Source organism: Poecilia formosa, unplaced genomic scaffold (assembly GCF_000485575.1).
Source record: "Poecilia formosa unplaced genomic scaffold, Poecilia_formosa-5.1.2 Scaffold2, whole genome shotgun sequence".
NCBI classification, from domain to species: Eukaryota; Metazoa; Chordata; class Actinopteri; order Cyprinodontiformes; family Poeciliidae; genus Poecilia; species Poecilia formosa.
This window is the reverse complement of record NW_006799941.1, coordinates 423475-439264: the sequence shown is the minus strand read 5'-3', so window position 1 is coordinate 439264 and position 15790 is coordinate 423475. Positions and strand designations below refer to the sequence as shown.

Sequence of the window (15790 nt, the reverse complement as noted above, 5' to 3'; positions counted from 1 at the left end):
AACTGTTTTGAGAATGCAAAATAAAACAACCAAATAACTACTGACATTAGTGAACACAGACATGAGACCGAGGCGACGTTATGTTATCTTTTATACTACAACAGACATCGACCATTAATTTACAATTGTGGACCATTGTTGTGGAGATTATTTGGAATGTGGGACCTAAAGTCTCCACTCTATAACATTATGGCTCCCAGTAAAGCTTTTCTTCAGTCTTTAAAGCTATTTGCGAGTCTCTGGGAGACCCTTTAAGAGGTTGGTACTGCAACCTAAGAAAATCCAAACAAAGAAATCCGACCAAAACTCGACCAGGCGGAATTTATTCCGCTCCTCCTATTTTCCCATTACTACATTTTTCATTGGCCAGATCTCGTCGCTGCTGATTTCCTATTGGTTGGTTAAGCTGCTCTTCTAGAAGTCACTTGGCCTTCCTGCGTTCCGCTGCGTCGGGATCGGGGGACGCAAATCAAGGGAAACAAATCGTCTGACAGAAGAAAAGTTCATGCTGGAGTTTAGAAACGGCCTTGAAAGACACATGAAGGTAAGAAGTGAAAATGACAAGTGGTTTCTGTTGACTATGTGAAGAAAACCTTCGACTTTTGATCGCGCTGGTTGTTCCACATGAGAGTAGAAAGAAAAGAAGAAAAGATTCACTCGAGCCTACTGCCCAAATCGTTTGACAAAAAAAGTTTTCTTCTTACTTTGAAACATTTTTTTCTCCCTTTTTTCAGTCAGATTGCCTGTTGATCTCAGTGGATGCGCTCAAAGATTTTGCTTTGCAGCGACTCCAGTTGTTAAACAATCCTTAATTAACTGAGAAGCACATTTATTTTATTTATCGTTTTTATTTTACGAGTAAAGCTGCGTTGAATTGGGTAGAAAGCCGAGTAAGGCAAGCGTGTGGCCTGTATAAAAATTGGGTTGGCTAATAAATCCAATTTAGTATCCAGACATGCTGCATCTGTTGGTGAGGGAAAAGGAAACACAGCAGACCTCTCCGGCTCTGCTTCCCCTCAGCTGAATCCCCCAACCCCCCCATCTCACGGCTGCATGGTCTGAGGTATTTGTGCAGATGCTGTTTTTTCTTCTACTGTCTGTTCCTTTTCAGAAAAGTCTCTTGAAAAATAAGAAATATTTTTGTGCACAAATGAACACTGTTAACCACTTTGCTATCTTGATTATTCTTAAAGAAAAACAATTTTTGAGTGCACTCCAGATTGCTTAATGTATTGGCAGGAAGGTTTTTCCTGCCATTCAGCCTGAGCTTAAGAGCTTATAACCTCTTCTGAGACTAAAAAGGGGAATAGTTAATGGACTTTGAATTGGATTAGGAGAAAGGATTTTCTTTCTTTGCCCTTATATTTTACAATCACCAGCAGCTACACTCAAACCCAGAGTCTGCTTGGTCTTCACATATATGTTTCACAGTGAAAGCTGCTTCATGTTTTATAAAGATATTTACGGCTTTGCAGGTAATGCAAATGGGCTGTTGTCGTCCAAAGAGAAGCTTTGGAGGACACGTAGAAGTATTTGTGCTTCCCATGCCATCATGTTTGTATATGTCATGGTTAACTTCTCCTCTCTCAGGGAAACAGTCATGATGCGTTTAAAAGGGACGCCAAGCACGATGGCGCATGCAGGCCTTGGCAAGCCCAGACACTTCTCACAAAACGTGCACAGCACAGACTTCTCACAGTGATTATGGTGGCCTATGAAATTAGCAAGCAGGCCTGTAAAGCAAAAACTAAAGGAGGGCATGTATATGCTGGAGTTTAATTAGCGTTTTACACTGGTGGTTTAGCCACAGAGTGTTGCTGCAAAGGGGGACTAAAAACTTCTCAAGCAGATGCTGCTTGTGGTTTTTCTTCTTCTAGCTTCTGCTCACTGCTTTGCAGAAAAATGCGCTGGATACAGTAGTTAAGGCACCTTCATAACCTGTGGACCTTTTTGCTTGTTGTGGTGTTTCAAACACAAGCTTTATTGTATTTTTTGATTATATTGTGGAGTAGAAAGCTCGTATTTGGAAAGCTGGGACTGACTTACTCCAAACCTCCAGCTGTTAAATCTAGCAAAAGGTGGTTCTGTAAAGTATTGATTTAGTTAGACTACAAACAAAAACACATCATGAATTTTATTCTGTCATTCTCCCTCCGCTTGACCTTTATGTACTATTTTCTGTTGGTTTACCTTATAAATGCAAGTAAAATATGCTTGAATTTTTGGTTGTAATGTGTCAACAGGTGAAAATCTTCACAGAGTATAAATCCTTTTGTAAGGGACAGTGCTAAGAGGAGATCATTTTGAATATATTTTGACTTTAAGTTCATCATGGCTTCTTTTCTCATAAACTTGTGTTAAAACTCAACATCTCCTATTAGACACCATAAAACTCAGTTATGGTTAGCACAGACTGCTCAAAGCAGAAGCCTAATGCATTCATGGATCACAGCCTTTAAGCAAACTGGGAGATTTTTCAGATGCTTCAGCCACTTAAATGGTATCTCTGTGATTCAAACAGCAGTGGATGTGTGTTATTAAGTAGTCAGTCAGTCAGTGGGGTGGAGATCTAACCCACACTATGAGTCTCATAAGAAAATGATGTTTAGTGTAGTAACATGGACAGCTTTGATCTCGTTTCAAAGCGAGGCCCGCATGTTTTTACTTGGGCAGAGTGCGGCTGGATGCTGGAGATGTAGACACCGCGGGGCTTGTCAACAGAACCAACACAGCTGGGAGATTAAAGCACAGAGACTCTACAAAGGGGCTACTTCTCATTTCCAACTCTAAAATAACTGTCACAGCACCCATTAGGGTTTGAACTCTTGGCAAAACAAAAAGATATTTTAAAGTTCTGTGACTTCATCAGTTCGATGACTTTTGAACCTGAATGGGTAAATGAAAGTGGAAAAGTTTGAATCTGATTTGTCTGCAACCAGCGGCGGTTGCAGATAGAGCAGATACTGCTTGTGGTGTTTTAATTTGGCAAAGCTTAATTTAAGTCTTCCTCTAAACTAAGCCTAAAATATCAAGGTTTTGTTCCTCATTTATTAAATAAAATCTTCCCTGCTCTACTTTGGAAAATTACTTCATTCGAAGATAATAACCACATGTCCACTGTAGGCTCGTAAATAAGTGGAAGAGATTAGATGTCTGCCTCGATGTTTGATTTCTGGGAAGTGGAAAACACGGGGCTAAGTATAAAGAAAAAAAAAAACTACATACCTGGAAAATTGTTGTACAGTCACAATGAGAAAACTGATGAGAAAGGATCATGGGCATTTCTGTGTTTCATGTTTTAGACTTGTTTAATATTTTTGCTCAACTAAAGATATGCCTGGTTTAGATCATTTTGTTCTGTCTTTTGTCTCAACAGACCAAAGTGAACATGGAGAGCCTGAGCAAGCCGGAGTTGCTGATGCTCTTTAGCATCCTGGAAGGAGAGCTGCAGGCTCGGGATGTTGTCATTGAAGCTCTAAAGGTAACAATAATCAGATAGTAAAATCCTTCACAGCCCGTAATGGCCATTCCCTTTAAATAATGTCTCATTATGATAATCTCACGCTGTCACCTAATTAAGTGCCCTGGATGTGGACACTAAGCATATTGACTAAGCATTCTTTGGATTTTTTTAGACAAGCCTTTTCAGAATACACAGAGTTTCCTCAACCATGACAGAGAGTAAACAGACTTTTTTGGCAAAGTGAAATCTTGAAAGCTTGTGAGGGGATTGAGTGGCTCTGTTAAAGCCCTGGGGTAGCTTTTTACGTCTGGCGGTTTGACTCCAGTTTTCTTCTTTAAGGTAAGGGGTCTCTGTAAATTACCATGAGTGATCACCTCCACCTGCTAGTTGCCACCATATCCGACGTGATAGGAGTTGCATTGTCCAGGTTTGTAGTCCTTCGTGTCAATTGCGGACAAAGGAGGTGATTGAATGATTTGCTGGGAGTGGAAATCATTGTTCCACGTAAGAGGATTTGGACAACCATTAAGGAGTGTCCAATTGTCAAAACGTTATTATCTGAAAAACTCAAAACCAGAATCTTGGCTTGTGTTTCCCATAACAGAAAAGTGACAGAAAGTGCTGTCATTTCCTGAAGCTGGTTAAAAATGTAACTCCCATAACCGTCACGATAAACTGTTGCATATCTTGATTACGCAACAGCTTTGAAAAAGGTGAGATCCGCACTTAGGAAACAAGGTAAACAATGCCAGAGTCTTAGTTCTCGTCATTAACATCCAGGTTTTGCAGCCGTGAGAGCAGAGAAAGAGCTGCGGAGTGTTTTGTGCTTTTGTGTCTGCACCACATTCCTTCATTTCCCCTGTGATCTGACCATCTAAGGGAAGAGAAGTTGTATCTCAGTAGGTGCCTGATAACTTAATGTGAGCGAGGGTCAGAGTGAATAAATAAACACTGGACTTAAGTGAAGCTTTAGGGAAATGCTTTTCGATAAGTATTCATTTACTAAGCTATTGAAATACAGATACAATGAATGGACAAAAAAAAAGTTTTTCATGAGTCATGTCAGTTGCACAACTCATTTGTTGAGCTTTGTAGAGTTGTAGATGTTTTTATCAGCCTAAACTGATGGATGGAGTCTTACCTTGTATTCAAGGTAGAGCATGTAAGGAAAGGGGAAGGAATTTACTTTGGGTTATATTTGGTTTTATCTTAACACGAAAAAAAGATAATAATCAGTTAAACATTAACCAGTGACACAAATGTTCTCTGAGATGATGAAGCACTGAACCATATAGGTAGTGTGTGTTTTAGTAATCACTTACTTGAGAAACTGTACATACATTTATATGAAGTGTAGAAATACTGTAGTAATTTCATAAAGTATCACTTCAGACGTGTGTTATTAATTTATCAGAATGTATGAAATTTTGAAAGCTCCTGAAGATGTACATTTCCAATTTCAAACTAAAAATCCAGTATTGGTGCCATCAGCTGCAATCAGCCTGTGACTCTATGCAAGAAACACAGAATGGCGGCCTTCAGCTTGTCTTCATTGTTTGTTCTGGTGTCTCTTATCTTCCTTTTTTCTAACTTCATTGCTCCTCAGTTTTTTGGCCAGTGTCCTAGTGGAAAATGAAATCATCTCCATAAACCATGTGAAACATGAATTTCTCTGCAATTTACCGGTACGTGGCTGCTCAGACTTTGGTCTTGGTAAAACACAGAGGATCAATACCAGCAGATTACATGGATCCCTGACTGACTATGGAACCTACACACTGAACTGCAAGCAACCTTGCTTCTGCATTCTTTCTCCAAACTACAAGACCTTTGTTTCCCCTTGAAAAGCAAAATGTATAGTAAACAAAGGAAGAAACAGCTGATCCTGAGACTGCAGTCCATTTGTGACTTATCACAATGTTTTCTAACCAGAGGCTCTCACTGTTACTTGTGCACCATCTAAACACCAAACATTTTTACACTCAACTCTCCAATGAGTTCACATGATTGTGCGGCCAATACATGTCGTTTCTATATTTAACAAGTTTTCTAAATTGTCTTATGTCATAGTCAAATTTTTTATGAAACAAAATTTTTGGATTTCATCATCTTCAATCCATAAATCAACATAATTTGCAGCATTAAAGGCTGGAAGTACATCCCTCAGAAATGTCTCCAGTGTGGGACAACAAAAGGCATCTCTATTCTATTCTATGCCACTGTAATAAATGTACTTTTCTGATTTACATTTAAAAATAAATACATTTTTCAGTGGTAGTCTATTTTACTAAGATTCCCAAAAAGTAGCAATGATTTTGATAATCATTTCAGTTTTTAGCAACATCCTAAAGTTGAAATTTCTATTTTTGTATATTAAATGATAATTGAAAATAAGATCAAATATCATTGAAAAGCATTGCATTTAACATCTTGTAGACTTATCAGAAGATGTTAACACACCAAACAACTGTATGAGAAGTGGGTTCAGACATGCTTGTCTGAGTCATTGTGGATGTGTCATATCCTTGTCAGTATCATATGAGAAATATTTAAAATAAACATAAATCTCTATGGTAGTAACACAGTGTAGGATAGACTTATTTTAGTAAACTTGTCATCAAACTTTGTTGAGCGTGTTTTCATTTAAAGCCCTTTTCTCTATCTGGGTAAAAAGATAAAACCCTCAAGTTTTTATCTACACATTATCAGTGCTTTTCCGTGTGGTGAAATGTAGGATATGAGATTTGAACCTATATGAGTTTTGCCTTTCTGCTTTTTTTTTTAATTTGTTTTTAGCTTTTTTTCTTTTTACAGTTCTCTAAATTTAATTGCGCAGAGCTATCAATGGCATTCTAACTATCTGCTGTGTTTTTCCCCCCCTTGTGACTCACTTCTACAGCTGCTTTACAAAGTGTGGCTTTCAAGAGGAAGGAAGTGTTTGGCAATGCTTATATTTGGCACTCAAAACTCTGTGGTGATCCAGCAGTCACTTTGGTTTTGGGGAAAAAAAAAGTAACTCTTTAGGTCCAAATGGGACTCAAAAATGAAAATGAGCCTTTAATTAACCGTCAAATTCTCATGGTGTGGTTGACTGCAGTTTCCAAGCAGTGCTACTTCAAATAGCTTTGCCGTCTGTTTTGCTGAAAAGTCAGTGTTGAAGTAGAAATATGAATTGCGTGTCTAGGTCTGAGATTCATCAGCTGATTAGATTGAGTGTCATCAATGAGAAATTAATTGCCTCTTTTTATCTGGAGTTGCTACTAGATATCAGTTTGGCCTTTCTCCTGCAGAGAATACGAAATGCAAACACTGGCATGATGGACAGTTTCAGCTTGAAAAAAAACGGCTACTGCAATATCTTGGGCTGTAGACTAAAAATGCATCTTGGTCAGCCTCTCTTTTTGTTTTACACAGATCTTGTTCCCACCGTTGCACATCTGAAGGATTCCAGGCATGTGTCAGCAAAAGATAAGCTGGAAACGCTACAGCTTGCCATATACAGACACGCCGGTGTTGCCAAGAACTGAAGCCAACAAACAAAGCATGAATAATGAGGCTAGACTGTGATGCAGAACTGAAAGCGTATGGGTGTTTTACTGTATGATGTAATAAAATTATAATCGTGAGTGCTAAGTGTTAGGTGGCATTGGGGAAAGTCTCCTGAAACCAGTGTTTTTTTTTTTTTTTTTTTTAAATGCCTGAGAACCACTTTCTGAAAGTGGAAGATTTGTGTGAAGAAAATGCAGCATTTCTTTGTGTTGTTTAGCTGCACAGCTATCTTTGCACTGAAGGAGAACTGAGAAGGGTGACAGGAGAAGCACAGTAGGGGTTTGCAAAGATATTTCAAAAATAGTTAGTTCTAACTGTAAAGTGACACATCAGACAGTCACTACCAGGAAAAGGGAGTAGCCTGTTGCCAGGTTACTTGACTTTAAGAATAACAATCCTGTATTAAACTTTCATCAGTGACACTGAACCATTTTTAGCTTTTTTTTTTTTTTTTTTTTTTTTTGTATAAGTCAACATTTGCGTTTTAACATCTAGGAGTTCTGCCCTGAATAGCACATAATCTAGTTACTGAGGTTCTGAGTGGTCATGTGGCTTTCTTTAATGCTCACATGTGAGAGGCATTTTTGAATACTCCTGGGTGCAGTGTGTTTTCCTGCTTCACCCCACTCTGCCGTTTGATCCGCCTTCGCACCATCCTTGACAGACCAGTTCAAGTAACGGCAGCAAAGCCTCGGGGCCGTGCCCTGCTCTTCTTGTGCTGAATGAGCCAATACTGATGATGGGGGGAAATGACGAGCCTAAACCTTCTGATCTGTCTTGAACTTTGGTTCTATGTCAGCGCTAATTCATCATCCCTCCTTGCACTTCCCATTAATCAGCTGAGCTCGCACAGCTTCACTGAGTTTCTGGTAGTTCATTTTAATCTGATTTGACTGGACCTTTTAAGTTTCAAAGCAACAGTCAAAAAGCAGGTTTTTGGCTCAAGTTTACATCTCATTTGATTTGCGTAACAGCAGCACCCCTGATAAAGATATGTTCAAAACCCTTAAAGGTGGGACGTTAAATTCAATTCCTCTAGCTTTTTATCATGTTATAATGCAACTTCCTCATTAAAAAGATATTTAGAGTGTTGCTTTGGTTATTTTCAAACATGTTTGAGGAATCCTTGAATTTCCCATGGCAGCCATACAGGGTTGCCTAAGTGCTCGCTTTCACAAAGTGCTGCCTACTAGCCAAACGCTGCAGTCTTCAAGTTGAACTTCTCAACCTTCTCCGCTAAGCTCCTCCAGACTAGTGGCAGCAGCAGTTAGCAAACACCTGGTGGAACTGGCATCTGCTGAGCTTGTCCACTTCTCAGTCGCAATGCGCACACTAAATTGTTTTGTCATTTCATGAAGGCACTGATACAGGTCAATTTTGTTCTATAATGACACATCCACATTAAAAATTGTTTAGTGTATCATTTTAACTCCTCACCGACTCCTGGCATAATTATGCTTTCAGCTGATGAATTCCAGTGGAGTCTAGAGGATTGTGTAGAATGGGTCCACCGTAATCAATCCTTTATTGAAGAGAGAAAAATGTAGGTTGATGGGTTAAAAAAACAAAACAAAAAAAAAAAAACATTCAGCTAACTGAAAGGGTAAATATTTCAATGCAGAGATGTGTCTACATTCTTCTTGACTTCAGGTTAATTTCTAATATCAGCCTGGTATCTTTCTTTTAGAACTCTGTGATTCCCTCGGCCAAGCAGGATATAGTGTTTTCTCTAATCTCCTGATCCTGCTTTGTTGAAATCTCACCAAGATATAGCTCTTCTGCTGGCCTAAACCATCTTTCTCTCCTCCTCACTCACACTCCAGCCCCCCCTTTTCACAGCGGACCTAAAGGCATCTGCTGAACTTGAAAAGTCTCGCCGCCATCATCTCTTTTTTGTCATGAGTTAAACAGACAGCAGGTCTGCCTTGGACAAAGGCCAGTCCGGAGCAGCTGTCCTGCTAAAGATAGACAGACACACACCATCTGTTGCTCCTTCCTCCACTCAGCACCATTTCTCTTGTGTTTTTGAAGTGTTTCCTCTCTCTGTTCCTCTTCCATTATCTGCTGCTTTAAATCTGTTAAGTCATTTGAGATGGTGATCATGTTGTGCAGAATGCAAGATTTTAGTTCCTGTTTTAATGGAAGTAAAGCAACAGCAGTTTAACTTAAAGTGATAACTGTTTCTTTTATTATCAAATAAAATTCACTTGGAAGAGGTTAATAGATATGTCATGCAGTTTTGCAGTCTGAAGATTTTGATTTAACTTGGTAGCTCCTCGGACACTTTCAGTGTTATACATAATGTCAGCACCTAACAGATTCATAAAGTTGTGTGAATTATTACTCTAAAACAACTACCTTTATTTAATAGGTGTTGATCAAACTGTGCTGAACACAGGTTAGATATCAGTCACAGAATTTGCTAAAACTCTCTCTGAGATGAGTTAATTGAAATTTCCCAACACTGTGAAAACAACCTGATTAAGCTATTTGCAGGTAATAAATGCATTAAAAACTTTACTGTCTAGTGCAAATGCAGATTTGATTCTAACATAGCACTACCAATAAGCACTTGGCTTGCTGACATATTTTGATAACATTTAAGTTATGAATTATGCATGAAATAGCCACCTATACTTATGCATATTAGTATAGATTACAGCAAAAGTAAATAACATTACATCATAACACACTATTTAAAGTTATTGAGCTATTTATGTTATGGAGATTGCATGAAAAATGCACCATCTAACGAAAGCCTGTAAAACTTTTTGTGAAGCAGTAATGAGGGGGGAGGGGGGAGAACTGTCATGCTTGTTGAATTTTGGAAAAAGCACAGAGGTTTTACACAAGGAAGAATTTTCTCCCAGCAGCCATCAGACTTTCTATCACAGAACCTAATAAGTTGCTTAAATACCTGCTTTATATTCTTGTGAATATTATATTATTGCATGAAACACAATATGCCTACCCTTTTCTTTTGCTTTTTGCCCTGACTATAGTTTAGATTTTTATCAAAATGTCACAGTTTGTCTTTGTAATTCATAATCTTTTTCAGTGAGGTGCTAATTTCTAATTAAATTAAGTGTCTAAATTGTGCTAAAAATCAAGCAGATGCTTTTTGAAATGCAGAATAAATCCTTCTAATTACTAAACATTCTAACAGATGCCTGTTGGAATGGATAAGATTGCGAGCACACAGGCAACACCCAGCAACTTGAACCAAGTCTACTTGCATATAAAATATAACAATATAAAAGTGTTTCTTTTTTTATTTGGATTTAATTACAAGCTGGTTTAGTATGCTTGTAAAACACCATGTAATAATTTTACAATCACATGCACCACAATTAGAGTGACTCATTTAAAATGGTTGATTGTTCCACCATTTTTTATTTATTTATTCGTTTTTATTTATTTATTTATTTATCTTACAATTTTCAGCATCACTTTTGAATGCAGAAACATCATTCTGATGTGATTCCGCCTGACAGATGTTCGTAAAAGTTTTGGGGGAACCGTCTACATGACCAGCAGTTCGCTGTTAATTTAAACAATGAAAACATAAAACATTTTTCCAATGAGTGTGGCTGAAACATCGACCTGACACAGAAATAGGGGCACATTACTCCCGTTTCCTGGACTTTAAAGGCACTTTTTGTGTGTGTGTGAGTGTGAGTAAATATTTAGTGCCATCTGCTTTGGGAATTCAGTACAGAGATTAAGTAAAGTGTGAGCCAAACATCTGCTAAAAAAGGAGGAGATTGCAACGCTTTGTGAATTCCCTCCAGCATGTGTTTAAAAGTTTACATATACAGTTTAACTCTTCCCTCTGGGTCTGAGATACACGAGCCTAAGAGTAGAATCACACAGCATGACCCACTTACTAAATCTCTGTAAATAAAAGTCTGACTCCTCATTTTGTCTTCTCCTCAGGCCCAATGTAAAGAGCTGTTTATCCAGGAACACTATGGTAGGTACAACCTCAGTGACCCCTTCCACGCCTTGCAGAGAGACAGCGAAATTGTTGGGGGCCCAAACAAGGAACCTGGTCGCTCTTCCCCCACCTCCAATCCTCTGGTGGTTCTCAAACTGGTGGTGAGCCACTGCAGGAAGATGCAAGAGAAGATGCTGGCCCAGCTGGCTGCAGCTGAGAGCAGGCACAGGAGGGTGAGCCCCAATACTTGGTACTTTAAGAGATTCAAACCAAGCAACTGATGTAAAAACTGAAACAAATATATCTCTGGTGCTTATGTCTATTTCTAACAAAAATCTTTGTGAAAGCAGTGTAGTGCTTATGTGTGATGTGATAATGGATTTTTTCTTTTTCCACTCAAAGAAAAAGATCGACGGACCTGTTCATTTAGCTGCAACATTTTCACATCTGTTAAATTAAATTTCCCTTCCATCACAGTCTGTTGGGTTTTTAGGAACATGATTAAATACACACTTATGTTTTCAACGCACACACACATTAAAAAGGTGTTCGTAACGGGCTGAGTGAAACAGAATAAAATATTCATTTTGGATTCAAAACCTAACTTGAATAAAAGGCAGATATTTTTATTTAGTATCTGGGGCACTCGCACTTCATAATATATGCGGCGTTTTGAAACAAGATAAATTTTACTTTTTGATGCAGTCAACCAAACTCGCTTGCAGGCATGGGCTAAAATGCTAAAACTTTCTGTCAAACCCTTGCCTTTAACCCTTTACTGCCTGAATTTATTTACAGTGGTATACAAAACATTATTTGTCTTTTTAACACCAAACTGATTATAAACTAAGTAGAGATTGTTAATGTGTATGTCATACACATTAACAATTCCTACTCATTTTAAGTAGGAAAATGAGTAAAATTAGATGCAATTGTGAATGACGCCAATAATTAGATGGCAGCACGGGGTTTCCAATACAATCCTGGGTTCAGGTGAACGATGCATTAACAGACATCAGTGGTTCATATACATCACCTCAGCTTTGTGATGGTTTGTGGGGAATTTGTGACACTAATGAACCAGGTATTAAAGAGATGTCAGAGAGACACAGACGGAGTGACCAGAAATACCTCAGGCTATGCGGAGCATGTAGGAAAGCTGTGTCCCTACATGTTGCTGTGAACTTCCTACCAGCCAACTGACAAATTCAGATGTAAATATTTCCAGCTGTAAAAAAATAAAAATGAACTATGTGGCATTCCTTGCAACGTTCTGCTTTCAAACCAAAGGTTTACTAGTTTACTGACATGTCTGTTAAGCAGGCTAGCTACCTCAGGAGATAGGTTTCACTGGTTAATTAGTTAGGCTAACTGAAGGTTTATAATTTTGTGTAATGAAACCTGTTCAGACTTGTTATTTTAGCAAATATTTACTCTCATCTTAAAGTAACCCCTGGTATCCAAATAAAAAAAATATATTCTTTATATCTTTAATATTAATAAATGGGTTAATTAACAGTTGTAAAAATAATTATGCTGTCCCATATTTAACAAAAGTAATTAGTTTACTTTAAAGTTTTTTTCAGAGTGTTTACAACAACAGGTGTTTTGTTTGAGTGATACTGTTTAACTCTGAGGTATTTACTGAAAGGTGTCAAACCTTGAGAATAAGAAATTGCCCCATAAGCGGGAACAGCAACCTTTACAATCCAAAGAGCCGTTTTTGCCCTCAGTCCAGCTTCGTAAAACTCGTTTCGAGCCACAAATGTTACCTGACCTTTGAAGAAAGATGACTCATAATTTCTGACCAGTTTCTACAGTAGAACATTTGTGTCAATATTACTCACTTATTCTGTAATAAAATAAAATAAAAAAATCTGCAAAAAACTTGAATTCCTTTTATCCCTATCTAAAAACATTAGTCTATAATGTATCACTTGTATCCAAAGTTATTAAGAGCCACTGTGGAAGGTACAACGAGTCATTCTGCAACTCTGGACCCACAAGATGTAGATACCTGGTTCAGGATGACTTCTTGTTCTACTATTTTGTGTTTGCTTTAGGTTATTGCAGACCTGGAGGAGGAAAAGAGGAGGCATGCTGAAGACACAGCAGAGGGAGATGATGTCACCTACATCCTGGAAAAGGAGAGGGAGCGCTTACAACAACAGGTGCTTTGTTTCAAAGACATTTGCCTCGGCCAGAAACTGAATGACTGACTGAATTTTTAACAATATGAGCTGTATTATAGACAGGAAACATAATGTCTCCCAACTAATGACAGTTTCTTGATGGCACATCTGGTCTTTGCTCGCAGCTGGAATTTGAGCGGAGTCAGGTCCGCCGTCTGGAAAAGGAGCAGAGACGGATTACTGAGCAGCTCGAAGAAGAACGGGCTCAGTACAAGCAGCTCTCCTGTGCTCTGGCCAAAGAATGCAAGTGGGCGAGCGCCAGGGCTCTGGAGGAGGGTCACCGCCTGACGGAGCTGAACCGCAAACTTGACAAGGTCCTAACATTTTGAATCCAAGTACCTCATCCTTTTGTTTCTATTATTAACATTTGGCTTTATACAATTAGGAAAAAGATGCCTGTCAGACTCTGCGAAAGGAGCTGGAGGAGGAAAGGATGCGAGCCCTGCGAATGGAGGCGAGGGTGGAGGAGCAGCTTGCTGAGTTCGACACAGAGCGGGAACAGCTTCGCTCGCGGCTGAAGAAGGAAGAAGCTCATTGCTCCGATCTACAACAACAGGTGTGAACACTTTGACAAACTGCACCTTGCGGTGGTGCACTTTCATTGAATTACTTCATCTCATGCAATGAATTTCATTTATGATAAGGTGGAAGAGCTGAAGAGGAAGCTGGAAGAAGTGCAAGGAGTCTTTGCCTCTTCAAATGAGGCAACAGGAAGAGATCGAGTTAGAAAGGTTCCTGCAGGGAGCTTATCAGTGGACAGCATTAAGGTTGAGGACATTGAAGGAGACCATGCATCTGAACAGCCAAAGCCCCAATCCTACTGTCCAGGGGAGGCCAATGGGCTTCATATGTCAAGCGTACATTCAGAGAAGATGTCCTGTCAGAATGGAAATGAGGCACAAACATCGCTTTCTCACTCCGGTGCAGCATTTCCGTCTCAGTCTCGTTCCTCGCCCTGCACTTCGCCTGTTCTTGCCAAATGCACCACAGGCAGCGTGAGCCAGGGCGGATACCAGTCTCCATATCAGGCTGGGATCAACCAACGTTTCCACGCTGCGTGGCACAAGTTCCAGGGTTCCTTTGAGCCAGATTCACAGGTCCAGCCTGCTCAACCTGTCCCCTTGCTCTCACCAAAAGAGCTCTCCCCTGTGACCAGCAGCTCGTCTCCTGAGGCCAGCCCAGTCAAGCAGATGGCGCGGAGCACAGTCACTCAGGTTCTGTCCCGGTTCACCTCCGTCCAGCAGAGCGGGTCGATGAAACAGGGCACGCCAAATAACTCCCCGTTTGGTACAGACTACCGTAGCCTTGCAGCACCCCTGTCTCCTGCCACTGGTAGGGCCACAGGGGCAGTTCCACAGGGAGTCCGATCACCAACCATCTCCAGGGTGGAAAGGGGAAACCCCCCGCCTATTCCTCCGAAGAAACCCAGTCTGGCCCAGGCTCCTCTCTCTCCAGCAGCCGTTCCAAAATCTGGCAACCATTTCTCAGAGACCGCCTTGTCGGGTAGCTGTGGCCTCAGCTCAACCCAGGAGGGCGTCAAAGAACTCGACATGGTGGTTTCATCAAATTAACACATTGTTCAGCCTTCAGATACTTAATTGCGGGATCATCTAATGGTTATAACTGAGACTTACACAAGTCAGGATTTATAGCAGTTCTTTAACAAAAATCCCCCTCATAATGTTATATGTATTTATTAGATGTATTTTAAACATCAACAGAGGCACTATCTTAGGTGGCAATAAAGAGCTAAAGTCTAACATCTAAAAGAAAAAAAAACAAAAAAACATCCACACTAATGAGTTCTCATTTGATCCCCGTATACGAGCCTGAAGTGTTTTGCTGGTTAATTAAAAAAATAATAATAATAAAATCATCATTGAATACTACAAGTTTTACAGAGGTTTATATGCTACCAAGTCTTACTTTATTGTACAGTCTTAGTATTAAAAGTTATGAATGTTTCAGAGTCTATTAATCACACATGACATCTACATTGATTCTTTGATATTCTCTTTGCGTAGTGACGTTTATCAAAGAGAATGATTACATGCAGTTACTGTTGGAAGAGATTTTAAAGTTGAATGTTATGCCTTTGTCATTAGCGGAATCCTGCATTACTTAACTATTAACCTTTGCTGTAATTAGTATCAGGGTTCTTCCGCCATGTTGGTTATTTCTGCCTTTATCACATGCTTTACATGCTGGCTGAAAAGTGACGTATTTAATAAACTACTCTCAAAGTTAAAGTGTCTTTGTTGTAATTGACAACCTTATAAGGTTTTGTATATTTCATAAAACAACAGTCTGATGTGTTAAACCATTATGGCCTTTTTTGTATAGAGTTTCTAAGTACTTTAATTCTTTACCTGGGCAGTAGAGTTGTGATGGACTGATGATTGGTCCACTGGGTCTGTCCTTATGACAGCTGGGACAGACCCTAAATCTGGAAGTAAGGAAACATTGAACAGGACAAAATGGGCAATAAAAATAAATTAATGTGTTATTTTGGTCCATTTCTACTTTTAAAGTGGAACAAGTTGCTTATCTCTTTAATGACTACCAGCAATAGTTGCAAAGTTGCACTGTCCTTGAAATTCCGCCAGAGGCCACTGTTTCATATGTTTTTGTTTGGTTGACTTTTTTCAT

General features: G+C 39.3%; 1 protein-coding gene across 1 annotated transcript; it reads left to right on the top strand.

The window, feature by feature from the left end:
• The first annotated feature begins 407 nt into the window (after nt 1–407).
• cttnbp2nla (CTTNBP2 N-terminal like a) lies at nt 408–15390 on the top strand. The gene is made up of 7 exons (XM_007548208.2): nt 408–544; nt 3377–3481; nt 10949–11182; nt 13013–13120; nt 13267–13455; nt 13527–13697; nt 13786–15390. Exons 1-7 carry the CDS (start codon nt 506–508, stop codon nt 14710–14712), a joined length of 1773 nt encoding a protein of 590 aa, XP_007548270.1. The 5' UTR covers nt 408–505; the 3' UTR covers nt 14713–15390.
• The last annotated feature ends 400 nt before the right edge of the window (nt 15391–15790 follow it).